At 42.9% G+C, this 24,742-nt stretch overlaps 2 protein-coding genes across 2 annotated transcripts in view; both read left to right on the forward strand.

Annotated features, from left to right (window-relative positions):
- Positions 1-3,577: 3,577 nt before the first annotated feature.
- Positions 3,578-8,024, forward strand: LOC141464485 (UDP-N-acetylglucosamine transferase subunit ALG13-like). The gene is made up of 4 exons (XM_074147432.1): positions 3,578-3,785; positions 4,118-4,280; positions 4,505-4,643; positions 6,937-8,024. Exons 1-4 carry the CDS (start codon positions 3,705-3,707, stop codon positions 7,046-7,048), a joined length of 495 nt encoding a protein of 164 aa, XP_074003533.1. The 5' UTR covers positions 3,578-3,704; the 3' UTR covers positions 7,049-8,024.
- Positions 8,025-8,394: 370 nt separating this feature from the next.
- The window catches only part of LOC141464553 (UDP-N-acetylglucosamine transferase subunit ALG13-like), a 31,163-nt gene continuing 14,815 nt past the window's right edge, over positions 8,395-24,742 (forward strand). The window contains exons 1-19 of the mRNA XM_074147526.1: positions 8,395-8,943; positions 9,285-9,368; positions 10,231-10,281; positions 11,017-11,063; positions 11,997-12,069; positions 13,875-13,956; positions 14,307-14,487; positions 15,381-15,456; positions 16,164-16,272; positions 17,446-17,510; positions 18,433-18,533; positions 19,310-19,437; positions 20,135-20,363; positions 20,534-20,647; positions 20,863-21,019; positions 23,047-23,179; positions 23,633-23,668; positions 23,801-23,856; positions 24,503-24,565. Of these exons, the coding sequence (XP_074003627.1) occupies positions 8,395-8,943; positions 9,285-9,368; positions 10,231-10,281; positions 11,017-11,063; positions 11,997-12,069; positions 13,875-13,956; positions 14,307-14,487; positions 15,381-15,456; positions 16,164-16,272; positions 17,446-17,510; positions 18,433-18,533; positions 19,310-19,437; positions 20,135-20,363; positions 20,534-20,647; positions 20,863-21,019; positions 23,047-23,179; positions 23,633-23,668; positions 23,801-23,856; positions 24,503-24,565 (2,334 nt within the window). The remainder of the gene's footprint in view (positions 8,944-9,284; positions 9,369-10,230; positions 10,282-11,016; positions 11,064-11,996; positions 12,070-13,874; positions 13,957-14,306; positions 14,488-15,380; positions 15,457-16,163; positions 16,273-17,445; positions 17,511-18,432; positions 18,534-19,309; positions 19,438-20,134; positions 20,364-20,533; positions 20,648-20,862; positions 21,020-23,046; positions 23,180-23,632; positions 23,669-23,800; positions 23,857-24,502; positions 24,566-24,742) is intronic.

The following is a 24,742-nucleotide window of genomic DNA, read 5'->3' on the forward strand; positions in this document are numbered from 1 at the left end:
AAGAGCAAACTGAGGGCAGTATGTAGTTTTCAGAAACCAAGATGTGAACCGACTAGTTTATTTTCGTGCATTTTCTTACTCTCAAATAATATAATTATGGAGCTCTCAGGGCAAACTGTGGCAAGCTGAGCTGAATACAAAGCGACAGTGCTCAAAACTGAGCCATCAAGAAGTATTTCAAATAAAAGCTAAGGAGAAAGGAGGCAGCATACATCATTTCTCACTTAACAAAAAAACATCTTGCACTCATGCCATTTTCAGTTTCTTGCCCAGATGTTGTCATGGGAAGAAAATATCAGAATATAAATTATGCCATACAAAGCACAGATGGGAGCACGCTCTTACAAGAACGTATCTTCCATTTTAGCCCTTTCCTAGCCTCTCTCTGGGGTCTTGGACTACATTATGCATAGAATATTTTCTTGACAGTGCCTTACTTTATAGGAACTTTAAGTTCTAAGTAGATGGCTGAAAGCAAGGTACAATGGCATCCACTGGAACCTTGTTCTAACTGCAGAATGAATGTGTGGATATCCCTCATCATGATGGCAAGTTTATTTTCCAATTTTGGCAGAGCAAGAGCACGCAATGCGGTGAGTTATAGTGCTTTAGTTACAAATGAGCAGTAATTTCCTGAACTACTGTAATTAACCTAATATAAAATAATGATATAAACAGGAAAACACTCCAATATATTTAAATTCTATCCTTCTCATAAAAAAAAAACACCACACAAACCAAACCCCACAATCATTTAATTATCCTGTCCTTGCCTTTTCTCAGGAAGATTTATACATGTGCTGACCCTCATCTCTGGCACACCCGAAAAATTTAGCATCCTTCCTTTCATCCCAAAGTCTGACTTCCTATCCATCAGCTGGCAGGGCCTTGACTGCACTGACAATAGGTATTAATTGCCCTGACCAGCCTCAGCTAGGGTTTCCACCCACACTCTCTGATGGGGACTTCATTTAAAATTGGGCTTTAAGTAGAATTATATAATGGTTTTGGTTAGAAGGGACCTTAAAGATCATTTAATTCTTATCCCCTCCCTCGGCTACTGGAAGGCTGCTATAAGGTCTCCCCTGGTGCCTTCTCTTCTCCAGGCTGAACAACCGCAACTCTCTCAGCCTGTCCTCATAGGAGAGATGCTCCAGCCTTCTGATCATCTTTGTGGCCCTCCTCTGGACCTGCTAAAGCAGGTCCACGTTTTTCTTACACTGGGATGACAGATGTGAGATGTAGGTGCCCTTGCTGCTAGTTCTGTTCCTGAATTACTGTTTGAGTTTCCTGGATTGATCTTGGAAATGGCTTGTTACCTTGTCTTTGCCTGATGGTCCCTGGACCTGTTGCTGCCACTGCTCTGCTTGCTTTTCTCTGGTGGGGTCACACTGTGTGTGTCTTTTCCTAGCTTGTGTTGTGGTCACCCTCAGTTCCTGGCTTCCTTGTCCTGAGGGAGAGCAGTAAGAGCTGGGTCAGGCTGTTCAGGGCCACTAAGGCCTTATGCACTCAAGACTCTGATATTGTTTTGCTCTACAGTATGTTTCTTCCTTCCCCCATGTCATGTCTGCTGTCAGCACCATTTGCTTTAATCAAAAAATAAATATATTTCAGTGTGGCTCATTATGCTAAATGAAAGCAACAGGGGGCTAATGAGCATTGTGAATGAGACATTAACATGGCAATCAGAGGTATCCTCAAGATAGCTATATCTTTTCTGCATCTTTCTTAGAACACTCAGTAGCGTATACAGATGTGACCTCATCTATTAAACTTAATTCAGGGAATAGATTTAGATGTCTAACTTGAGTAGTTTCTTTTTGTAGAATTGTACATCGTGTTACACGTGTTATTAAACTGGTAGTTCAGTTTGTGCAACTGCTAAGGCAGTACTCTTAGCCTTCAGTGGACAAGCCTGTGTTAACAGATTTAATGTTTGGATTTTTTTTCAAATTAAAATGTTATCCCTCTCTCCCTCCCCCTGGGTTTTCATCACAAAGAGGAAATGTACCTGAAATAAATTTACTGGTGACTTCATCTTTGCAACTGATTTAACGTGGTTTAGCACTGAACAGCATTTTTATTTTTCAGAAAGGGCCTTCATCTCCAGCCTCAGCTCCTGCCTGATTTACTGCCCCTTGGCTCTTAGGATCCCATTCCACAGATTGCTGACATGCTTTTGCTCAAGGGAGTACTTTCGTCAGTCCTTGTAAGAAGGTAGTAAAACCAGCCTGAAACAGCATCAAAAACATCTGTACTTAGAGAAAGGGCGATAGGGAGGAGGGAAACCTACCTGTATTCAATGATACTGAGAATGCATCTTTCAAAAGGCCCAGAGAAGGTGGATGTAGGCAAAAAAAAAACCTATTCGATGTCTTAAAAAAATTGCTACAGTGAAGATTTTTAAAAGACTCGCCCCTCTGCAATCAATATTATCACCTCCACAGAAAGCTTTAGAGAAGATAAATTGCTAAACATTGCCTTGCAGGTAGAAAAACAGAAAAATGAGCACCTCCCCAAGGTGCTAACACTGGTCAGTGGCAAAGCAAGGAAAAGATTTCAGTCTTGCTTTCAGGGTTTTCCCTGAGTTGCAATCTCAGCTGCTGTGACAGGTTCATCTATTCAGGCCAAATAATTTTTTATATCTTTCTGGAATCAACTGAGAGCTGGCAGACAGCAGTTTCTATTGGAGTTTGCAGCATTTCTGTTATTTAAGTTTTTTAAACAAAACATAGAATGCAGAGTTCAAACTACATTTGTTCTTTTCCTTCTGTCTCCCATCTTCATCAGTCTGAGGTATTAGTGGAAGGATAGCCACATGGCAAAACCACCCAAGCTGAGAGAAATGTATGCAATCTTCTCCTGCCTTCAGTCACTTTAAAGTAGGCTTGTATCCCACACGTTTGCTCTGCAATGCTATGACGTGTCTCAGGGTGCTGCTCTGACCAGAAACAATGTGTCCCCCAGCAAGGCTCAAGGGGATGTGTCAGCCCACTGCTCTGGGGCTGCCATTACAGGACCCACCGCAGCACTGAAACATCAATCTCTCCTCCAAAGCATGACTGACTGCTTATTTGCTACTATCTTTTTGTGATGTTACTCCCACAGTAAGTGCCCTGCCGTGGGAGGCTTGGGCCAGACTGGGAAATCCCACGCCTAGCCCGGGTCTGTTAGTCTATAAAGAAGAGGTAGCTGTGGCCATGCTGTGGGAATGGCAGGCCCCAGAATGCATCCAGCACTTGGCTCCAGTCAGGCTGCCAGTTCCAGCGATCTGGGCCCCAAGTGCTAAAATAACACGTGGAGGACAAAAATTTCCGCAACCCTTTTCCAAATTTGGGTTACTTTCCCCCCGTCCCCTCTCTCCCTTCCTGAAAGTCTGAACAATTGAGACACTCGTGGGCTACCCCGCTGAGGTCGCCGATCGCCGCCGGCGAGTGGGCTCGTCAGACAGAGCGAACACCGTCCCTGCCGGTCCCGCACCCCTGCGGCGGGTCCCGCTGTACCACGACACCGAGAACTGTCCCTTCCCCGTCCCCTCGCTCGCCCAGGCGGAAGCGGCGGGGCTAAAGGAGCTCCCGGGCTCCGTGATAAGAGGCGTGCTCCCCGGCAGCCATTTTGGGGAGCGCTGAGGCGAGCGGGTGGTGCGCGGCGCCCCCTGGCGGCTTCCCGCCCGCAGATCAGCTACGAGAAGGCGGGCGGCCGCCATGAAGTCCGTTTTTGTCACCGTGGGCACCACCAGCTTCGATGACCTGATCGCGACCGTCTCCTCCCCGGCAGCGCTGCAGGTAAGGCGGCGGAAAGCCCGGCTCCGCGGGCAACCAGCTCGGGCCCCACCTTCACCGCCTTCCCGTAGCGCCTGCGCGCTGGGAGCTGTCCCGCCTTCCCCGTCCCGCCTGTGACTGGCGGGGGTGCCTGAGGGAGCAGGAGGCGGGGGGTTTCGGGGGCGGTTGTGGGAGGCCTCGGGGCTGTGCTGAAGTGAAGTGGCGGAGGAGGAAGAGGAGGAAAGAGGCAGGGAAGGCGGGGAGGGGTGACAGCGGCCCCCGGGCCGGGGTAATTGGAAGCAGGGCCCAGCGCCGCGGTGTCCAGCCCCATCCCACCCTTCTTCCCTCCGCCGCAGGTGCTGCGGAGCCGGGGCTACCAGAAGCTGGTGCTGCAGGTCGGGCGGGGCGAGCTGAAACCGGCGCCGCGCAGCAGCCCGGCCGTAGCGGTGGAGGCCTTCCGCTTCAAGGACTCGCTGGCCGAGGACCTGCGGAGGGCGGACCTGGTCATCAGCCACGCAGGTAGAGCCCCGTTCGATTGCCCAGCGTGATCCCCGGGGGCGGGAGTGGAGGTGGGTTGGATGAAGCCTGTCTCTATGGCTCGGGGCTGGGCTGGCAGTGAATGTTCAGGCCCCCAGCTAGAGCCGGGTGGTTAAATGTTCACCTTCAGGAGTCTCCTGTGTTTCCAGAGCAAATATTTAATCTGTCAGGGCAAAAACTCATCGTGTTTTCTGTTTCTCCTGTAGGTGCAGGTAGCTGTCTGGAGACTCTAGAAAAAGGAAAACCACTAGTAGTAGTAATAAACGAAAAGCTGATGAACAACCACCAGCTTGAACTGGCAAAACAGCTCCACAGAGACGGGCACGTCATCTGCTGTAATTGCAGGTACGGAGCTGCTGCGGCTGTCCCGACTGATGGAGCAGTGTTCGGCACCATCACTCCCTGTGATCAACTCACACACTGTTGAGAATGTAACAAGGAAATTTACATCCCTCTTAGTAACAACCATTTGTTTGCAAGGTAGATTTTCCATAGTGGATAGATTAACATTAGGTGCTAATTTACCAAACTTACCAAGCTTTTTGACCGTGACTTCTTTAATTTTTTTTTTTTTTTCTATGCAAGAAAGAAGAGCGATTTAAACCAAATAGAACAGTCGGGTATCATCCTAGAAGCACCTAACAGCTTCTCTCTTTCTCCGTTCTTTCTCACTAGTTGTTTGATTCTTTTTTTGAAGTCTAGAAATAATACAACCCAGACCATCAGTTCGTAACCATGAGCTATAAGGAATAAATCGCTCCCTGCATACTTAGGACTCCATTTCATCATTTTGCTGTGTGGATTTTCCTTGTAAAGGGCACTAAAGTTGACTGTATAGATGTAGTGACATAATAAAATTGAAAGTATCTGGAGTATTTAGAACAAAACATAAGAATGGCCTTACTGATACGGATCAGGGGTCCACGTAGCTCAATATCCTATTTGCAGTGGCCATATGCAGATGTCCAGTCAAAAGTAGAAACAGGGCAAGAATCATAGAATGGTTTGGGTTGGAAGGGACCTTAAAGATCATCAAGTTCCAACCCCCCTGCCATGGGCTGGGACACCTCCCACTAGACCAGGTTGCTCTAAGCCTCATCCAGCCTGGCCTTGAACGCCTCCAGGGATGAGGCATCTACAACTTGTCATGGCAACCTGTTCCAGTGTCTCACCACCCTTACAGTAAATACTTTCTTCCTAATATCTACTCTAAATCTCAGCTATTTCAGTTTAAAACCATTACTCCTTATCCCATCACTCCACTCCCTGATCAAGAGACCCTCCCCATCTTTCCTGTAGCCCCTTTAGGTACTGGAAGGGGCTTTAAGGTCCCCCCATAGCCTTCTCTTCTCCAGCCTGAACAACCCCAGCTCTCTCAGCCTGTCCTCATAGCAGAGGTCCTCCAGCCCTCTGATCATCTTTGTGGCCTCCTCTGGACTTGCTTCAACAGGTCCACGTCCTTATGTTGGGGGCCCAACAGCTGGACACAGTACTCCAGGTGGGGTCTCATGAGAGCTGAGTAGAGGGGCAGAATCACCTCCCTCGACCTGCTGGCCATGCTTCTTTTGATGCAGCCCATCATATGACATATGGTACTTCCTTGTGTTATTTTCCTTCCCATGCTCTTAAGTACTTTGATTCATGGAGATTCCTAAATCAGATGCTGTCTGGCTAGTAACTTTCAGTCTGTCTTCCAAGCTCTTATTCAGGCTGCCCTTTTAACCAAACTTCCTGAATCCACCATGTCCTCTGACAAGGAGTTTCACACATCTACTGCCTGTCACTTCAGGAAAAAAAAACCAAACCCACAAACCAGCAACCAACCAACCTCCCCCAAAAAGACCAACAAAAAACCCAGCTCCTTCTGTTTGTTTGTATTCATCTTGGTTCCTGTTAGTTTCATTTGATCTCGTTTTGACTGTATCTTACTGTTTTTATTTATGATTATTTATGATCAATTGCACTCTATAAATAACAGATGACCTCTAAATTGAAGGCAGAGGAAATGCAACTCCCATTATTTAGTCTGCATCTTGTTCCTTTGCCCTGCAAATAGGATTTCATATGTTTCAGAAGAGCCTTCTGAAAAGACTAGGCCTGTCATTCGTTTATATTGGGCAAGTTTCTTAAACTTATCTCAGTGCTTCTGACAGCTCCGGAGACAGGAAGGAATTTTTATTTATTTTTGTTGAACAGTGCCTAGCATTTGAGCCTTATTTGCAGTCTGATAATAGCAAGCTAACAGATTGATTTAGCTGTTCTTTCTGGCTATGTGTTAAGTGGAGAACTGTGCCATGTGTTCAGATAGGGTGAATTTCCTGGTACAGTTTATGGTGTAGATCCTCAGATCTTGTTCAGTCTCCCAACACTGCAAGCACAGAAGATTAAAAAGTTAGAGCTGAGGTTGCCTGTGAAAGCTGTGATGCAGATTGAAGTGTGTTCTCAGCAGCGCTGCCCGTGAGCCAGTGAAGGTTGGGGCCTGCTGGTTTGTGGAGTCTCTTCTTCCTTTTGATATGTGTCATTTTTTTTTCTGTGCTAAGGATTATGTATGAATAGAAAAAAAAAATTGTGTGAAGAAAAAAATTCCCTTTGGGATGGATTTTTTTTTTAAATTTTTGTTTCTGGTCTGTTTTTACAGCACTCTTGTGGAAACACTGGAAACGATGGACTTGACAACTTTGAAACCTTTCCCTCCTGGACAGCCAGAAAAGTTTGCTTTGTTCTTGGATAAAGTTGTTGGATTTCAATAAACAATACAGAGGAATAAAAGTGTCAGAATAAAACCTCTCCTAGTGAGGCCTTCCATACTTAAGAGTCCAGCAACTGGGACAAACCCTCAAAGAAAATTACTGTTAATATTAGCTGACATTAAATGGTTTCCCATTTAATGCCAGTTTAAAGTCATCTAGCTTTATGCTTATAAGAGCATCGTGCCAACGAGGGAAGCGGGGGGGGGGGGAGCACGAACTGTCTAGTTTCTTGGACGGACAGCCATTTACATCACAAGATCTGCACAAGTTGGCAATTCCAGTGAGGAGGACAAGCTAATTACTTAACAGGCATACAGGCATGGCAGATACATAATAGTCTCTTGACCATATTTACCTATTGCTAGCGGCAAGAAGTTGTCCTTGTTGACGTTCCTGTGATGTTCTGCAAATCATCAGATACCTTCAGCTCTTGTTTCATGTGTTTACAGAAGCACTGAAAAGAGAATTTAAAAAGTGAGAGATTTAAGCCTCTTTACAGGGAAAGGGGCATGTGGTAAATCTGGGTGGGAAAAGTCAAGAGCTGCAAACCTGCTGCCAAATTGCCCACCAACCAACTTTCCTGGTTTTGGGTGATTTACTCCCAAAGTAAAACATGGCCTATAGGAGAGGAATTGGGTTGACAATACAATCAATACATTTATGCCGTGTTATCCTGTCATTACTTGGTTTGGACTTCTGTGAAGAGCAGTGTTTCCTATGTGATGCTGATCAGAGCACCCCTTTTAAAGTACTGAAATTGTCAACTGTGTTGATGCCACCATCAATTTGTTTAAGTAAATATCTTGAAAAACAAAGGGGATTTAAACTTTAAAATGCTCATGCAGTCTATTTGGTCAGTAATACCCTAGAGTTGCAGAAGTGCATAGTTGGTGTTAATTGCCCTCTCTGCAAGTGCATTATTTGTTTGGGTTGGTTTGTTGCTGTTGTTTAAAACAAGAAACTCCTGAATCAGTGCATCTGATGTCCGAGTGCATTTTTTACTAGCAAATTAAAGTACATAGAGTCATTCTCCAAATCAAATCAAGCATAAAGGCTGGATGTGGAATAAATCCCCAAATACTTTATGAGTTACTATGATTTTCAGTTCTTTAATGATTGGTATAGTCTAGTTTACCACTAGCAGCTCATCTCCAGTCTGAGAGCATGCAGGAATATCACAGGAAATTATGAATAACCATTTTGACTGATTTTTCCCCTGTCTGCAGTAATGGGCCCACCAAGCAACGAAGTTGGAATGAGTTGCCTTAGCATGGGATCCCTTCCTGAGGCAGGTCTGGGAGGCCGTTCTGCCAGGGCTTACCTTGGTCCGCGGGGCCCTGAAGAGAATGTCCCTGCCGCGCTCGGAGAGCCCCACAGGGGGAGAGCGGGACAGGTGTTGGGGGCTCTTCGCGGGCACCTCAAAATGGCTGCTACAGGCGGCACCTCACGGGGGGTGCGCCGCTCGAGGCCGCCTTTTGGGGCAGGTCGTAGGCAAAGGGAGCCGGGCCCAGCTGCGCCGGGCCGGGGGCACGCTTCGTGCTGGGCAGGGCCCGGCGGCGGGCCGGGGGATGCCGGCGGTCGCGACGGGCCATGGCGGGCCGGGCCGCGCAGGTGGGCGCGTTGGGCGCGGCCCCTCATTAGCAGCAGCCGCGCGCCCCGCAGGCACGCGCGGCGCCGCGGAGCGCAGCGCCCCCCGCGGAACCCCCGCTCCCCGCTTCTGCCCGCGCCGCCTCAGCCCTCGCCGCCCGGGCAAGATGCAGAAGGGCTGGAAGAAGTACTTCGGGCAGAAGTCCTTCAGCGAGGTGGCCATGGACGAGTACCTCGGCAGCCTGGGGCTGTACCGCAAGATGACGGCCAAGGATGCCTCCTGCCTCTTCCGAGCCGTCTCGGAGCAGGTGGGCACCGGTAGCGGCCTCGGGGGGAGCCGGGACGCCTCAGGCCCTCGGCGGGGCGGGCGGTGTCTGCTGCCGGCTCGCGGCGGGCAGGGGGTGCTCCTGGAGACCCCTCCTGGGTGCCCGTAGTGAGGCGTCGCGGGCGGGGACGGCTGCAGGGTCCCAGGTCACTTGGGCTTTCCTCAGCTTCTTGCCCCCAGGGCCTGTGGCCCTTTGCAGTGTCTCCTCTCCCTGTTCTGTGAAGTCTTGTGGTGGTCTTAGTCTTTAAATAAGCCTAATGTGAAGTATAAATTAAACTCTGCGATTTTTTCCTTGGTTCTTTCACAGCCTTTATTTTCTTTCAGCTGTTTTCATCTCAAATTCATCACGTGGAAGTTAGGAAAGCTTGTGTCTTGTTTATGAGGCAACACCAGCATAAGTTTGAATCTGTAAGTAACACGTGCCGTAGGCAGTTTTGCACACTTAGAGAGGAAGTAACGTGGGAGGGGGCGAGCAGTTTAGCCATAAACATGCCCACGTAAACATATGCACTGCAAACATGTCGTGTTTTGTCAGGCTGGATGCATGTAAGAGAAGAGAAGTGGCAGGGTGATTGCTTTCTTGCCTCACTTGAGTTGCCATCTCACAAGTTTTGTTTGTTTTTATATTTCTGAAGTTCCTGAACTCAAATGAGTTACTAATACCCCAGTAACCAGTAGGGTGACAGTCGTTTGTGTAGTATATTCCCTGTGGAGCAGCCATTGCAAAGTTTAGTAGTTAGAAAATATGTAGGACTTTGGACTAAGAAATAAATATCAAAAGATGGTGGAAAACTTGAGTGTGTTCAATCGTTGCATAAAGTCATGGGTTTGTGGGGTGTTTGTTTGTTTGGTTGATTTTGCTTGTGGTTTTGTGTGGTGGTTTATGTGGAGTTGGTGTGTGGTTTGGGTTTTTTCCCTGTGTAAGAGCAGTTAAATGCTTCATCTAATCTAAGAGGGAGGCGAGTCACTGAATATTACTCATACTCGTGCTCTTAATTTTGTCAGGATCTCTTTGTATTTCCACATTGGTATCCCAAATCATTCCCATGCTCAAAGGCAGGGAACAGCTGAAGTCATACCCCCCGTGACACTACAGCCCTTCAGAACCCTAAAATGATAGGAGTTGGCAGACTAGTCCCAAGTTTGGTGTCTGTGCCCTCGGCCCCGGCCCTGCTCCCTCCTGTTCAACAGCTAGTAACATACAGTATAGTGCGTAGGTTTAACTTTCCAACTGTTTTTATATTTGTTTTCTTCTTTGTTTTGTTGAAAGTATGTGGAAGGATCATTTGAGAAATACCTTGAACGACTAGGAGATCCAAAGGTAAGACTTCTCAAGAGGTTAAAATTTGAGGAGACTTGAACAGGAAAGTAATTAAGTGATGATTTAAAATGTGATGTTTGGGGTATTTTTTTTTAGATAGACCCCAATCCTGGGGTCTCAATTGCATAGGTAATACTATATGTTTGTTCTGACTATTTGCATGTATAAACTATCAGTTTTAGTGGGGAATTTGTGTTGGTGAAAAGGAGCAATCTGTGCAGACTGAACAGTAAAGTGGAGGCTTCTTGTGGGCCTTATTCATAATTTTAGTTCTTCTCTAAGAAGGAAAAAGTGGAATATCTGGAGCGTACCTCACATCAAGTGTTCATCAGACTTTGCAATCCCTTGCTGCTGCTGCTTTTACCCTCAGGTTCGAATACTAGAGTTGAAACTCTTTATTTCTTTAGGCTTGAACCAATAAGTATGGTGAATGCAGCAGTCCCTGAAACAAATGCTGTGTATTTAATTAACAAAAATGTATCTTGAGTGATGTGCTTAGGAGTTGCTGCTGGAACTAGCTCTGTCTTACTCATCTTGGTAATCATGAGCATCCCATGTTACAGACTTTTTTTTTTCTGGAAATCCTAATATCTCAACTCTCAATGCATTGGTTGGTTGTTTTAACAAACAAACATGAGTTTGGTTAAGTATTTTAATAATGGCAGAGAGCTAGACTAGAGTTCTCAGTGTTGAAGAAGGCACTGCTATCTCATGTAATCTCATGATCTTGCATAGGAAAGTGCTGGCCAGCTGGAAATGAGTGCTTTATCAGTGATGTACAAGTAAGTGACTCTTCTTAAGTTTCACTTTGTTTCGGACTTGATGGTGTTTGGGTTCTGGCCCCCAGAACCTTTTATTTGTTTATTGCTGAGATGCTAATGTGTGAAACATGGTAGAGAAATGCTACCCTAACAGACTTAAGCTAACATGTGAATAGGAGCCATCACAGCCCCTGCTCTCATAGTTCGGATTAAGGGGAGGGTCGGTATCCAGCAGTGTTTATTTGTTAGCTTTTTGCTATTGTTAAACTCTGAAGTCAAGTGTTTCCTTCTAGTGGCTGAAGGATGGAAAAAGGGAAAAAACAAGGAGCTGTGTGTGGTGAAAACACTGTGTGGTAGTTAGTATGAGTAAAACTCAAATAGGTGTTCTTGAAAGCTCCGGTAGTAAGAAATACTCACCCTTCTTGGTGCATAAATGCTGATATTTATTTCAAAGGTAACATGATACTGCTGTCTTGCTAAAAATGCTACTGTCCTGGAACAAGCAGTCTGGCTCTCCGGTGGTAAAAGGAGGAACCATCCCTTTGCAGGCTCATTCTGTTCCAGTACTAAAGGAATAGGCTGAAGTTTTGCACGAGTTACTGGTTCCCTGTGCTGAGGCTCTAGTCCTTTTGCAGAGTGACTAAATCACTCAGACTTAATAGTCTCAGTGTCTCAGCACCCTGCCATAAGCCTAAATACTTGACTTAATGTGTGACTAAATAAAATGGTCTTTCTCAGATATGTGTGGGGTTTTTTTTTTCTCTAATAAGATGAGTGTTGTTTGCTAATTAGCTATTGCTGTATGGTAGCATTCATTTATCAGGAAAAGTATTCTACTTGATTTTTCTATAAACCAACAGTGGATTCTCTAAACAGCTCCCTGCAAGCTTCTTCATAACATGGCTCTACTAAGACTGTGCTCTTTGAAGTCTTGTTTTTCCTCTGCTTACCTAGGCGAGACTTTATTCTGTATCGGTACCCTGGAAAGCCACCCACTTATGCTACAGACAATGGCTTTGAAGACAAGGTGAGAAGAAGTGAGGCGATTTCCTACCCTTACCCCTGAATCCTAGTTACCTCCAGTCCTGCTTAGTTGTAAAAACGTGCCACTGGAATTGAATTCTTGTAACTCCAGTACTCTTGCATACCTGAACAAAATCCCAAAGCTGACTTCAGCTCATGGTAAAGCACAGTATTTGCACATCGGTTAACTCAGTTATAGTAGACTTGCTTTCCATCTGAGGGATGGATTGTGTGCTGTTCCCCTGCCATTCTTTTTTGTTACTCCAGCTCATTATTGGAAAGAAGTTTATTTCTGGCAGGAAGAGGTGACATCACAACTCCAGAATATTCTTTCATGTTTCTGAAATCTCTTTGGGTAAGAACGCTTCCCAGTGGGAATGTGACAGAACTGAGAAGGTAGAACGAAATACCTGAGAAGAGCAGAACAAGATATATTTATTATACTGGCAAAGAGAATGTGTTCTGCCCCAGTACCTCTCTTCCTGAAGTCTGATGAAGTGTGCAACTTTTGTTCCTGGAAGGGGAAAGTTAGTGGCAATGGATTAATGTAACAAACTGATTCATTTTTATGACATACCAGTTGAGCCCAGTTAAGGATGGGATCTAATGAAACAGCTTATCTACACAAGAATTACCACTGGAGACAAAAAGAAGGAACATAAAGGAGAAATACTCTGTGTTACCTCCCATCTGACCTCTCTTGTTTTTTCTGCAGTCATATAGATGTGCCTGCACAATTATGTGGCTAGCTCAGGCATGATGCCAGTGAAGTTGCTGCGGTATGGATTTCAGTATGGGCTATTATGTTTGCCAAAGTGGCTAGTCTGCTCTGAAATCTGTGCTGTTGCAGCTGTTCTTCTCTCCTGGTTAGTATTACTGTCTTTGTTTACGTGTGCTTCTTTCTTTTTCTGTGTAGCGTAATCTAATTCCAAAATGAGCTAACTTTAAAAATCTAGTAGTATGGTCTAAATGTGTGTTTGTCCTGGAAGGCTTTACCACCCGAGCTCTCATTAAGTGTTGGCAGCTGTCTGTCATTAGACGGCATGTGCAGGCAGTGGCTCTTTCTGGTGTTGCTCATTCTCACCATGAGATGAGAGCTTGTGTTGGCAGAAGACATGGTGCACACTGAATTAAGAGCCCTGGCATCCCAGTTCCTGCTGGGTCACTGGGAAGCATCATTGCTAGCAACGTGCTGACAGCTGCCTAAGGGCTTCTGCCAGTTGCAGTTGGCTGTGGTTACATGCTAGGATGGGGTTTGATGGTATACGTTTACTGGGTGTATCAATGTATATGTTGCAGGAAGCATACGTCTTCAAAAGGCAGCATAACATTGCTTATTAAAAGCAAGGCTTTTTACAGGGCTAGAGAAGCAGAGGCTCTTCCAGCCCCCCCAGATAGGGAAAGATGAAATGTGCCTTTGATGCTTGGGCAGTGTATCTCAACATACTGTATTTAATGGCTTGTATATATTTTACATCATGAGCAATTGGTGGTTTCAGAGGTAAGCTGGAAACAAACTCTTATTTCATGTTTAATACAGCATGTTGTACAAATTGATAGCTTTTCTTTATGTAATAGACAAACGTATTTAGAGACTACCTAGGATTCAGTTTTAATCTGATTTTACATCATTTTAATATTTACTAAAAATATTTATTGTTGTCTTGGTGAGTTGGTGTCAACTGTAGAACAGAAGACTAACGTAGTCTTGAGCTAGGACATCAAATAGAAAGAGTTAGGTTTTACATCGTTCCAGCCTTAAAGCCTGCCTTTCTTTCTTTTTTTTTTTTTTCTTTTAAATTTTCCCAGATTTTACTGTGTTGTTCCAGCAACGGCCATTATGACTCTGTATATACAAAACAATTCCAGGAAAATGCTGCTATTTGCCAGGGTAAACTTGAAATCATTTTTCTATGAAAGACAATTATGTGTTTTCATATGTTTATAGACAGTATTTGTTTTGGTTTTCAGGGGTGGGGAGGAGAGAGATGGAGGCTCATTTATTGTATATTAACACATACTCATTATTCTGTTAAGTGGGGTGTTAGACTAAATGACTTCCAGAGGTCCCTTCTTCCCACCAGAATTACTTTATGATCCTCTCCTTAATTGAATTTAATACAACTAGGGTCTTGTAACAGCAGATAATATGTGAAGATATGCTTACCTTGCAAATTGCAGCAGTTCTTATGGATCTGGTATTATCTTAACTTGCCTTGAGCTTTATTTTGATTTGTTCAGCTGTATTATATGAGATCCTGTACAAAGATGTGTTTGGCATGGATGAGGAAGAATTGAGGTCTGCAGTTGAGGTGTTTCGAAGTGGATCCAAGAAGAACAGAAACAGTGGCTCTGCAGGAAGTGAGGACGCAAACTTTGATTGTCTTCATGAAAAAGTATCCAGAAATCCATTGGAAAAAAGGTAGTATTTTGGGAATGCAATATAGTAAAAAGGAAGCAAAAAAAAAAAAAATTAAAAACCTTGCAAAGGGTAACTTTTCCAAGTTTTTTGGGTATTGATTCTTGTTCCTATTCCTTGACACACACATGCAAAGCTGAAGTATATTGTGGAAGAGAGTGTGCTTTCCTTGGACCTGTGAAGTGTCACATAATTGAACATCCTCTGCTGCTGGCTATGTTATAGTTGCATGTTACTCTCTAAAATGACAGCTTATTTGTAAATAAAATTGTTCCTTATGTCATCGAAATTTTTTTTCTAAGATACTGTTATTACTCTTCTAAGCCTCTATAGCTCTGCAGAGGCGATATTGTACTGAAAAGATGAGCTTTGCTTTAGTTTGTTTGTCCTTTTTTAATGGCATCATACCCCAAATAGACAATTAAATGCTGGCATTATCTAAGTTTGGCCCTCTGGGGATGAGGGGAACAGACAGAATGTACCTGTAGAAACCTTTACATCCTGTGTTGTTCAAATCACTAGAAAGGCTAAAAGGGATGCCTCTGGCCATTGTTGAATCCTTGCAGATGACAGTTGTTTGATAGGACTTAGAGTGTCATCTTGTACTTGACAATGCAAGATTTTAATCAATCAGTGGAATCATCTTCATCCTTTCCTAATGCAAGCAGTAGCCCTTGTTAAGGGTGGGTGTTGGAACAAGTAAAGGTCATGTTCTTGAATCTGGGGAAAGGCTTGTCCTATACTGCATCGCAGCCATGGCTAGTGTTTAAAGGCAAAATCTACCACTTGATGGCACCATGGTGCCTTTCCAGATTGTATGAACAGTTGGTTTATTTTAAGTTCTGGCTAGAAATTATGCATTGTATTTTTTGTAATCTTATTTTTTTATTACTTAGAGTGGACAACTGGGAAGGCAATGATACTGACAATCCACAGGAAGATAAGTTCAAACAAAGCATTGAAGAAGAAAAGGTTTGTCAGTTAGGGAAGAATTCCTTATGGTGGAGTTTTTTTGTTGTTGTATGATGTTACCCTTGTTAGTGCTAAACTCTCTTTTCTAGTTCTTAAAAATTACTTTTTGGAAAGTGGGTGGCTTATTTCTTCCATCTGTTTGCCTTTCAGTTTTGCCTTTGAGTTTCTATTAAATTGGATAAGCCTTTTTACTTTCTGAGATTCTCTTGTTCTTCTTTAGATATTTTCTTTTTCCCTCCAAAGATGGAGCTTAGCAGATCTTTCCTGCTCTGCTGTTTGTTTTTCCCAGAAATAGTTTAAATCGGTTCACTTTTGTTTTGAACACGGTATAAATCACTTTGGAACAGTTTTAGAAACTCTACAGAAACCTGGTTTTAGATACAGCAACTGAAATTCCCACCAACTTTTGAAGCCGTGGTTTTATTGGTCTGGTTAGCTTCCTTTGATTCTTTTTGAGTAAAGAACATGCCAATTGTTAGTCTTGAGCCTGTTTCTGTCCATTTCACAGTCTGTTTGCTCAGCTTCTGAATGCCTAAATGCGTTTTCATATTCTTGAGCTATAGTTTTTAGGCAAATATAGTAGAAGTTAAAATTTTGGAAAATAGTTTGTGTACATCTTAAAATGGTCCACAGATCCTGGCAGGATAGAGGCTATGCTGAACACATTAATTGCACTTGTTAATGCTCTGTTTCAACTTTGGTTTTAGCCTCCAGAAAATCCATCAAAGATGCCTGTTCCTTATAAAGTGCTTAAGGCACTGGACCCTGAGATCTATCGGAATGTGGAGTTTGATGTTTGGCTGGACAGCAGAAAAGGTATCTTTGAAAAAGGAAAACCAAATAATTCTCTCTGTACTAGGTTACATCACCTGTTCCGTCACAGCTGAAGTGTGAAGGATACTGGTTAACCCAGCAGATACTTGTAGGTAGTAAATCTTGCTAGTAGCTGGTTTCTTGGCTTCATTTCAAAGTACAAAATACACTGCTTCTGACACTGTATAATGGTAATAAGGTTGCTAAAAATCTGACCTCTGCTACTTAGTAACTGTAGAATAGGAAATAAAAGGACTTAGAGTACAGAACTCTGTGTTACCATTCTGTTGTACTGGAAATCATTCAAACTTGAGAGTTTTTTGTTGCAGCATGTGTGCAAGGACGTTTACTTTTTAAAGCATGATTTTTGGCTTCAGAGTTGTATAATAATGAAGATATCAAATTTAGCATTGATATCTGTCAAATGAGTGGAGTTTTCTTTTGCTTCCCAGCTCTCCTGGGCTTGAACATTCTGTAGAGATTTCATGGTCTTTGTGGCTTGGGATAGGTTGCTGCTTTTTGACATACAGTGTGGCTGATCTGTAAAGCAAGAACTTACAAAGAAAGATAAGTTTTGAAGTGGTGTTTGATGTCTGATCCAAAGCGCTTTGCATACTGAAGAACTTCAGCGTTTTACAACTGCATAACCAATAATGAGGGTAATTAAAATTCTTGGAACAGAGCAGAGTAATTATCTATATAGAGTCCTGATGTACAGAGAATCCAGGCAAGGTACCTATTGAAATTTAGCAGCAAGGAGACTTCAGACAATGTTGGTTTTTCCTGGATAACTTCTCATTTTTGCCAGGCGCCACCAGTACTCTGGCAAGACAAGACATCTCCAAAATTTTTAGCACCAATCCTGGTATTAAGTGCAGGATTAACTTGGTACCATCACAAAAAACATTGTAGTATTGAAGTAGTAGCGATACTTACTGCATTAACTGGGTATTGTTGATGTCCTGTGATTTAGCTTAGTTATGGTCTGTTGTAAGAACATCTATAGTTACTTCACTGTTACTGTGGGGAGTGTTCAGATATGCATAGGAAATACTTAACTCAGTTGGCCTGTAATTTGTAGTTAGATGCTGTCATGAAGTACTTGTAGGATACATGAAGAAAGAACAATAGTTTAAAGGCTTTTTCCTTTCTATTTATTTATTCATTTATTTTTAGAGCTTCAAAAAACTGACTACATGGTGTTTGCTGGGAGACAGTACTATTTAGGAGACAAGTGTCAGGTTAGTACTCAAAGGAGACTCAGTTATGATAAACTATTAAAACTGCTTTAAATGGAGTATGGTAACCCATAAAATCATTTTACTTCATAGAGTTTTCCAAGGCTTTTTCTCATTCTCTTCCTTGTTGCTATTAATCTGACTTTTTAATTTAATTTATTTTTTAAATCTACCTTTAAACATTGGATAGTGTGAAGGAAAAACTGCTTCGAAATTTATTGTGAACCAGTGATGTACATTCTGTGAGTGTGGAAGTTCCAGACCAAGAGCTCAGAATGCACAGGGTGTGCATTTGAGGTAGTTGTCTATTGGATTTTCGCTGGGGGTCACCAACAGGTCTGGGGAATCTTCCTCTTCTGCACAGTAATGTAGCAAATATTTTTATAAAATAGAAAGGGAAGAGCCAAAAAGGAAGGATTAGCGTGATCTGGCCAGGAGATACTGAAAGGAAGGTCAGCTTTCTTTGTATTCCAGTGTTGTATGTAGTTAGGGTTTATTTTTTATCACTGTTTGAGGCAGTGCTGATGATTCACTCAGTGACTTGTTTCTAGCCGAGCAGAGCCTTCCTTTCCAATTTCCTGTTTTATCTCCTGTTCTTCTCAAGTTCTTAAACAGCGGTCTTCCTTGGTACTTATCTGCTTGGCACAGTGTATTAAAAAAAAAAAAAGTTAGAAAACAGGTATTTTCTTACCTTTCAGTCACTCAGAAGATTTTTTTTTTTCTTCCCCCCTCCTTTCCTCCCTGAAGTTATTACAGTGCTCTTTATTTTGCCTGCTATTTTGAAGAAGTATTTGAGACTCCTGAGCCAACTCAGTAATATACAATCAGCTAGGAGCAGCCTTTCCTATTAGTGGTTTGTAGACAGTATTCTGAATCCCCTGATACAGGTTGGCGTTTTTTAGAGCTTCCCATGTTCTCTCTCCAGGTGCGTCTGGAGCCTGGAGGTAAGTATTACAATGCTCATATCCAGGAAGTTGGAAAGGATGGCAACACGTTGACTGTATTCGTTGAGGAGCTGGCAGAAAAGTAAGCAGTCTGGTGACTTCACGTTTGAACTCTTTCTGGTTGAGTGTGTATATTCACAGATGCTTAAAATAGGATTGTTAAGGTACTTTGAAAAGAAAGGAGAACCTAGGCTTTTAAATACAAAGTGAGGCTTTGCTTCCTTACTGGCTATCACTCTTCAAATAGAATGTTGCAGGAAATTTTTTCTCTTGGATTTCTAATGACCAAAATAATTATTGTAATGCTTTCTGTGAAATCTTGCTGTTCAGTCTTGTCTTGAATGTGAAAGTGGTCTTTGCAGTTTGGGCTTAATTCATGGATAGCAAATTACCCTCTGCTGTTGGTTTCTGTGGAGTTTTTATGTTGTATCCAAACAAACTAATGAATTGGCACTTCTGGTGAGTCTAATCACTTTCTCCACCTTGCTATTCAAAGCATTCACCCTTCTCTGAACCTAGAATTTGGCTTGATGACTTATTGGAAAAAAATTTGTGTTGTCATATGCCTTCAGGTGTACTTCTGAAGGCATACAAATGCAGGGAAGAAAGGCTTGACCCAGGAAATCATTAGTGCTGAGACTAAATCCTAGACTTTTTTAATAAACAAGTAACAATTATGTGTGCTTGGTATCAGAGAAACATCTTTTATTTATTTATTATTTCCACAAGCTGCCTGCACTCTAAAGTTTGTGGGTTTTTCTGTTTTATTCTCTCGTAGTGTTGCTTCATCTTACGCTGTGCGTAACTGCACAACAGTATATCCTTGTGGCACTGCTAACATCAGTGTTCTTCATGTAGGCATACAGTTCCTTTGGCAAACTTAAAACCAGTGACACAAGTGGCACCTGTCCTTGCTTGGAATATGGTTCCCAGCCGAAAAGGAGGAACCTATCAGAAAATAACAGGTGGATACTTCTCAGGAATAGGTTTGTACAAGGTTTCCACAAGCATTCCTTCCCTTGGGGCCAGGGGGGAGTGAGGGAGACGCTCATTACAGTTTTAACAGTAGCAGTCTTTGGATATTGGAAGTGACTTAATTCAGCCTGTGATATAAAATTTGGTCACTGTAGAGGTTTGATGTAAAGTGATCCTTCAGACAGAGGGATGAATTTACCTTTGCAACAGAACAAATCCATTGAAAATATATAGTAAAGTCAGTATTCCTCAAAATTACCAAGAAGAAATTTGGCAATTGAGAATTATGTGCGAAGACTGGGTCTGTGAACCAAAAAGTTTGTCTGATTTGGCCTTAGCAGAGCACGGATAGACTAGGGCTTCCCCAGCTAATTATATATGGATTGTATTTTATTAATTTGGAGAGGGTTTTTTCTAATAAATAAATGCAGCCCTCATAAAGAGGTTTTAACACCAGGAGTCCTGGTTTCATCAGCTGAAGTTGGGAAGGTATTCACATGTGAGATGATCGTATTCTGCTCATAATTTAGAATGCCCACTTGAGCCTTCAAAATACGGGTATGCAGTTTGCATACTTACTTTTTCTGGGATATGGCATTTTCCATGTGTCCAAATATTGTCTCTTCTCAAATGATAAAGAGAACATAGCTCTAAAGTCAGCTGTTTAAGGTGTAAATCTGTCTTTTCTGTCCTCAACTGAAACTGCAGAAATGGATATGAAAACACGGAAGAGAATGCTTAAGAAAGTTCGTGGAAAGGAAGTCTTTATGACTGTGGCTTATAGCAGGGGTCAGCCAGTTCTTCCACCCCGCCTACAGCACAGTTCGGGGCGCTCTCCTCCAGTTCACTGCTCACAGGGTGGTGGAAACATGGCACCTTATGAACACTATCCTCAGAATCCTTCTCAGAGACATAACCGTGGATTTGGGATGCCAAGGTATGAGGCCTTGAAAACTTGTCTGAGATCACCGATATCACTCGTTTTCCATTCATTCTTGCTGCAGATTAGTTAGGAGAGAGTTTGTGCTATTTAATAGGTAAAACTACAAATGAGTTCCATCTGAGAAGCACTTCCTGGTAATTGCACCTTTTACCCTTTAAACTTAGGGGATCTGCCCGCTTTATAAACAGGCACAACATGGTTGGCCCTCAAATAGCATTCTACCCCAGTCCAGGAAAGAGATGCTATCAGAGCTATGACAATTTCTCCTGCAGGTCCTGGTAAGTGAATATAAACCTCTTTACAAACTTGCTCTAAAAGAGCTGGGGAGGATGGTGGGAAAGGTATGCGGAGGGCTGAGTTGGCTGCTAGTGGCACAATATGAAACAGTGGGTTTATTGTGCCTCTCCAAAAGGAACAGGGGTAAAACTGAGTAATGAAACCAAGGTGAAACTCCAATAGTGATGGTTCTTAACCTCCTTTCTTGTTTTTAAAGCTCCTACAGCCGTAGCCGCCGTCAGATGCAGTGTGTAAACAAGGAATGTCAGTATGGGTTTGTACCGGGGAATGAAGAGGAGCCTCAAGGACCGGAAGAAACTATAACTTTCTATGAAATTGAAGGAGAGAATGACACTGCTTTTCCCGATTTACCAGTAAGTTATGAGCAAGGGGTATGTTAAAACCTCTCAAAGAGAGAGGAGGTGGGAGGGAGAGGGGGAAGCTGTACAAATGCACAGCATTACCTAAGTATACGGCAGTATTTTTTATATTTTTTTTTTTTTCCCTTGGACTAAGCTGTAGTAGCAAACATGTTTTTGAGAAGGGAAGGCTAACACGAGTCTAGATCCCGTACAATCTGCTTAAAACTTCGGTTTTTCTGAATGTTCCCCTTCTTTCTCCCTCCTCTCACCAGCACCACTTGTTTATTCTTCAGTGTATTTTCATAAGAGTAGAGTCATGTTTCTCCTTTCTATTGGAGTATGAAAACAAAACCAAAAAAGCAACCCCTTCCCACTGTGGTTGTCTGTCTGGCTCTAAATATTGTGGGAGAAAGCCCTTCACTTGTTTGTCACACTGTAATTTATCATTTGTGTAACCAGATTCAGAAGCTGTACGGCGGTAGCCTGGCTTGTTCCCATGAATTTACAGTTGTGATGTTTTGGGCTAGCGTGTTCTTGAAACAGTTTTGTCTGCTACAGAGACAGGAGAAAACTGCAAATCTAGGCTTTCTGTCGGGTTGTAGATAAAGTGGCACAGTGTATTCTTACACTTCAAAATTTTTTTCTTCTGTTTGTAGTCTGAGCCCGTGCAAAGCTGGATATGCTACAAAAAAATCAATTGATATTTAGGTATCTGAATAGGAAAGCAGATCTTTTATTAAAAGAAATCAAAACCCTGGTAGGTCTGAATTTCTTTTTCCTGTGTTGAAGCAGGGAACTTAAGAAATGTCAGACTTGTATTTAGATGAGAGAGAGGGGATCTGTTCGGGGCTGTTTCAGCAGCAGCCATTTTTTCATTTGTCCTTGTGCTAGATCTGTAATCTTTGCTCTGATTTTCTTCCAAGAGTGTCAAGGAATAAGGACAGATTACCTTGCAATTTTTTTTCCCCGACATGAAATCAATACAGTTTACTAATTTTTCCTCTCCATTTCTAGACGATATACTTGCAGCTCCTGATGAATAGTTTTTAATGTTTGTTCATTGACTTTGTTATTGTCAATGCCAAAGCCTTTTCTCTGTCTTTTCCTTGTCTTGTTTAGTAAAGGAATATAACATTTCCTGGGGAAAGATGCATCTTGCAGAAAACTCTGCCATCCTACTAGAGGCCTGGTGGGAGAATCTTCTGACTTACTACCTCTGCTTCAACCTTCGAAATCTTACAAGCCTCTTTGAGCACTTTATTGGTCTCATAGTCACCATGTCTTCTGAGGTGAATTTTGAGTGTCACCTTAGCCATCACAAAAGCGGGAATCAACTCATTTTACTCGAGCTTCTCAATCCTGTATTCCTGCCTCAGAGAACTCTGTATTTTAAATTCTGGTGCAGCTAAAGACTGACGTCACTGCAAAGGCAAAGGGCGTGTGAAGTGTTAAAGTTGAGTCCTGTGGGAAAACTTGATGGGTCCTGCTTTCTGAAAGAGTCAGGCTTGCATGTGTGGGTCAAGTTTAGTACAGACAGTGGTGTCTATGCCAGCAGCCACCTGTGGGTTTCACTAATTGCAATAGAGAGAACCTTTTTTTGATGATTAGAGTATTTGGATGAACTGATGTGCTGTTGGTGTGGTGGGAATGCTCCAGGATGAGGAACACTGGAGTATATGTTGGGGGTAGCAGTCTTAGCTGTTGCTTTGAGGCTGCTCCCTCCTTTTTTTGCTTTGTTGGAGCTTGAGATGGTGCTGGCTAAGTTCTGGGAGGGAGCTGCTTGACTGTATTGCATAGGACAGTGGTAGGTCTTCAATGATAAATTGCATTAAGTATGCGAGGCAGAACAAAAGGTAGAGGAAAGAAATGCGTCCGCAACTGTGTTGCTGCAATCAAGGTGCCTAGGAATGGACACACAAATGGTAATTCTAGTAAGTTTTGGTTGCAGCAAGCTTGGTCAGCCTGTTTCTACTCTGTGTGTAGGTAGTGCATGCAAAGGCTTTAAGCTCTAATTGCACACTTCTGACTTTGCTTTTTAGGGCCAGGGTAACCCTGCTGCTGTTGTCCATGGTCCAGCAGGATTTTGGGTAGCAAGGAGAGGCCCAAACTCTGTTCCACCTAACAAGCAGGCCCTGAATTCCTCAGAGGAGGAAGAAGAAACAAGTGAAAATGGTAGGTTCTCAAAGGATTAGTGGATGAAAAGACAGGTTTAGAAGACCTTCAGTGTGCTTCTGATTGTCAAAGCAGGTTCCTTAAAGCTCCTAAATATCTGTTTATAGTGAGCTTTGAACATGCCTGTGAGCACAGTATTTTTTAATGTTGTCTGATAGAAATGTGTCACTTGTGTTTAAGCTTGCTGTGCTAGGACCCTTGTGATTGCATAGGTCTGTAGCAAGCCAAGTCGCTGCTTAAAAATGCGCGTAGTAAGTTGGTAACAGTAACCTTGATAGTTTTTGGAATAAAAAAAAAGTCTTGACTGTTTCACTACCTTTTCTGCACAAAACAAGATGATACTGAAAGCAACTCATTAATGGATGCGCTGAAATGTAATTGTGGTAACTTCAGCTTTAAGCTTTTATTTATTTTTTCCCCTTGAATCAAAGCTTTCTGTTCTCTCCCTTGTAGGGAAATTTCATGAAGAATATATCTATGCGCCGCCAGGTAAGTATAACTTTTGTCTCTAGTGATAGAACATTCAGTGAATGTAATGCACTCATAATGACCTTTTTATAAGTTTCTGAAGGGTTAGATTTAACGCTGCTTTTTTCAATTAATTTTGCCTGTGCCCTCCAGATCCTGACTGTGAAACTGCAACAGTATTTAGTTCAGCAGAACCTACAGCAAACTTGGTAAGCTTTAGTCACTGCCTGTTCAGATTAGGAATCGTTGAAGTGTGTCAGATTCTTCATAGAAACTGTCCTTGGATGCAGGCTTAACATAGGAGGTCAGAGACTTCCTTTGGAGGAAAGGAATGATGGTTTCATTTATATTTTCACCTCCCTTTTCCTCTCTAAATGGTGAGGTTTATATCTGAGTCTGCAACTATAGTCTGAATTGTACTAGATATGCTAATGACTTTTCCACCTTCCCCTCTGCAAAGAGAAAGCATGTATTTGAGTGCTGTTTACTTTTCTTCTTTTTCTGCTCCAGACAGCACTTGCTTTTATCAAGCTACCCTTCAAGTCCTATTCCAGTTAGTCTCATTCCTCCATTATGAGGCTGGAGAAATATCACCTCTGATAGAATTGATTTTGGAATTTATTTTTTTTTTTAATCTGAAACTAAATCTTGAGTCACCTACTGGTCTACAGTGGGTGTGAAAGCCAGCCGTGTGTGTGTGTCCAGAATAAAACTGCTTTCACTCAATTTACGAAAGATCCTCTGTGTGTGTATAGTCTGTAAATGAATAAAAAAAATTTAGGGGTGTGGTGTGTATGCCCCTTGTGACTTCTTTGCCTCTTAAATGGACTGTGCTTTACTTTGGAATCCCTTCAGGAAGAAGGGGCAGTCTCTGTGTCACCTCAAGATGGAGTTGCTTCCTACAGCTATCCCCAGAAGGTAGTATCTAGTACTTTACTGTGGTAGGCCTGTGGAGAGGTGACCACTCTGCTTGGTTAGTGGCAATTTGTGGGCTCCCTTTACCTGCCTTTTCCAGCATCCTATAGCAAGGAATGCAATTCCCTAAAGTAAAAATAAAACAGAAGGGCGAGAAGATGCCTTGCAGGTGTCTGCAAC

Source organism: Numenius arquata, chromosome 5, assembly GCF_964106895.1.
Source record: "Numenius arquata chromosome 5, bNumArq3.hap1.1, whole genome shotgun sequence".
Classification (NCBI taxonomy): domain Eukaryota; kingdom Metazoa; phylum Chordata; class Aves; order Charadriiformes; family Scolopacidae; genus Numenius; species Numenius arquata.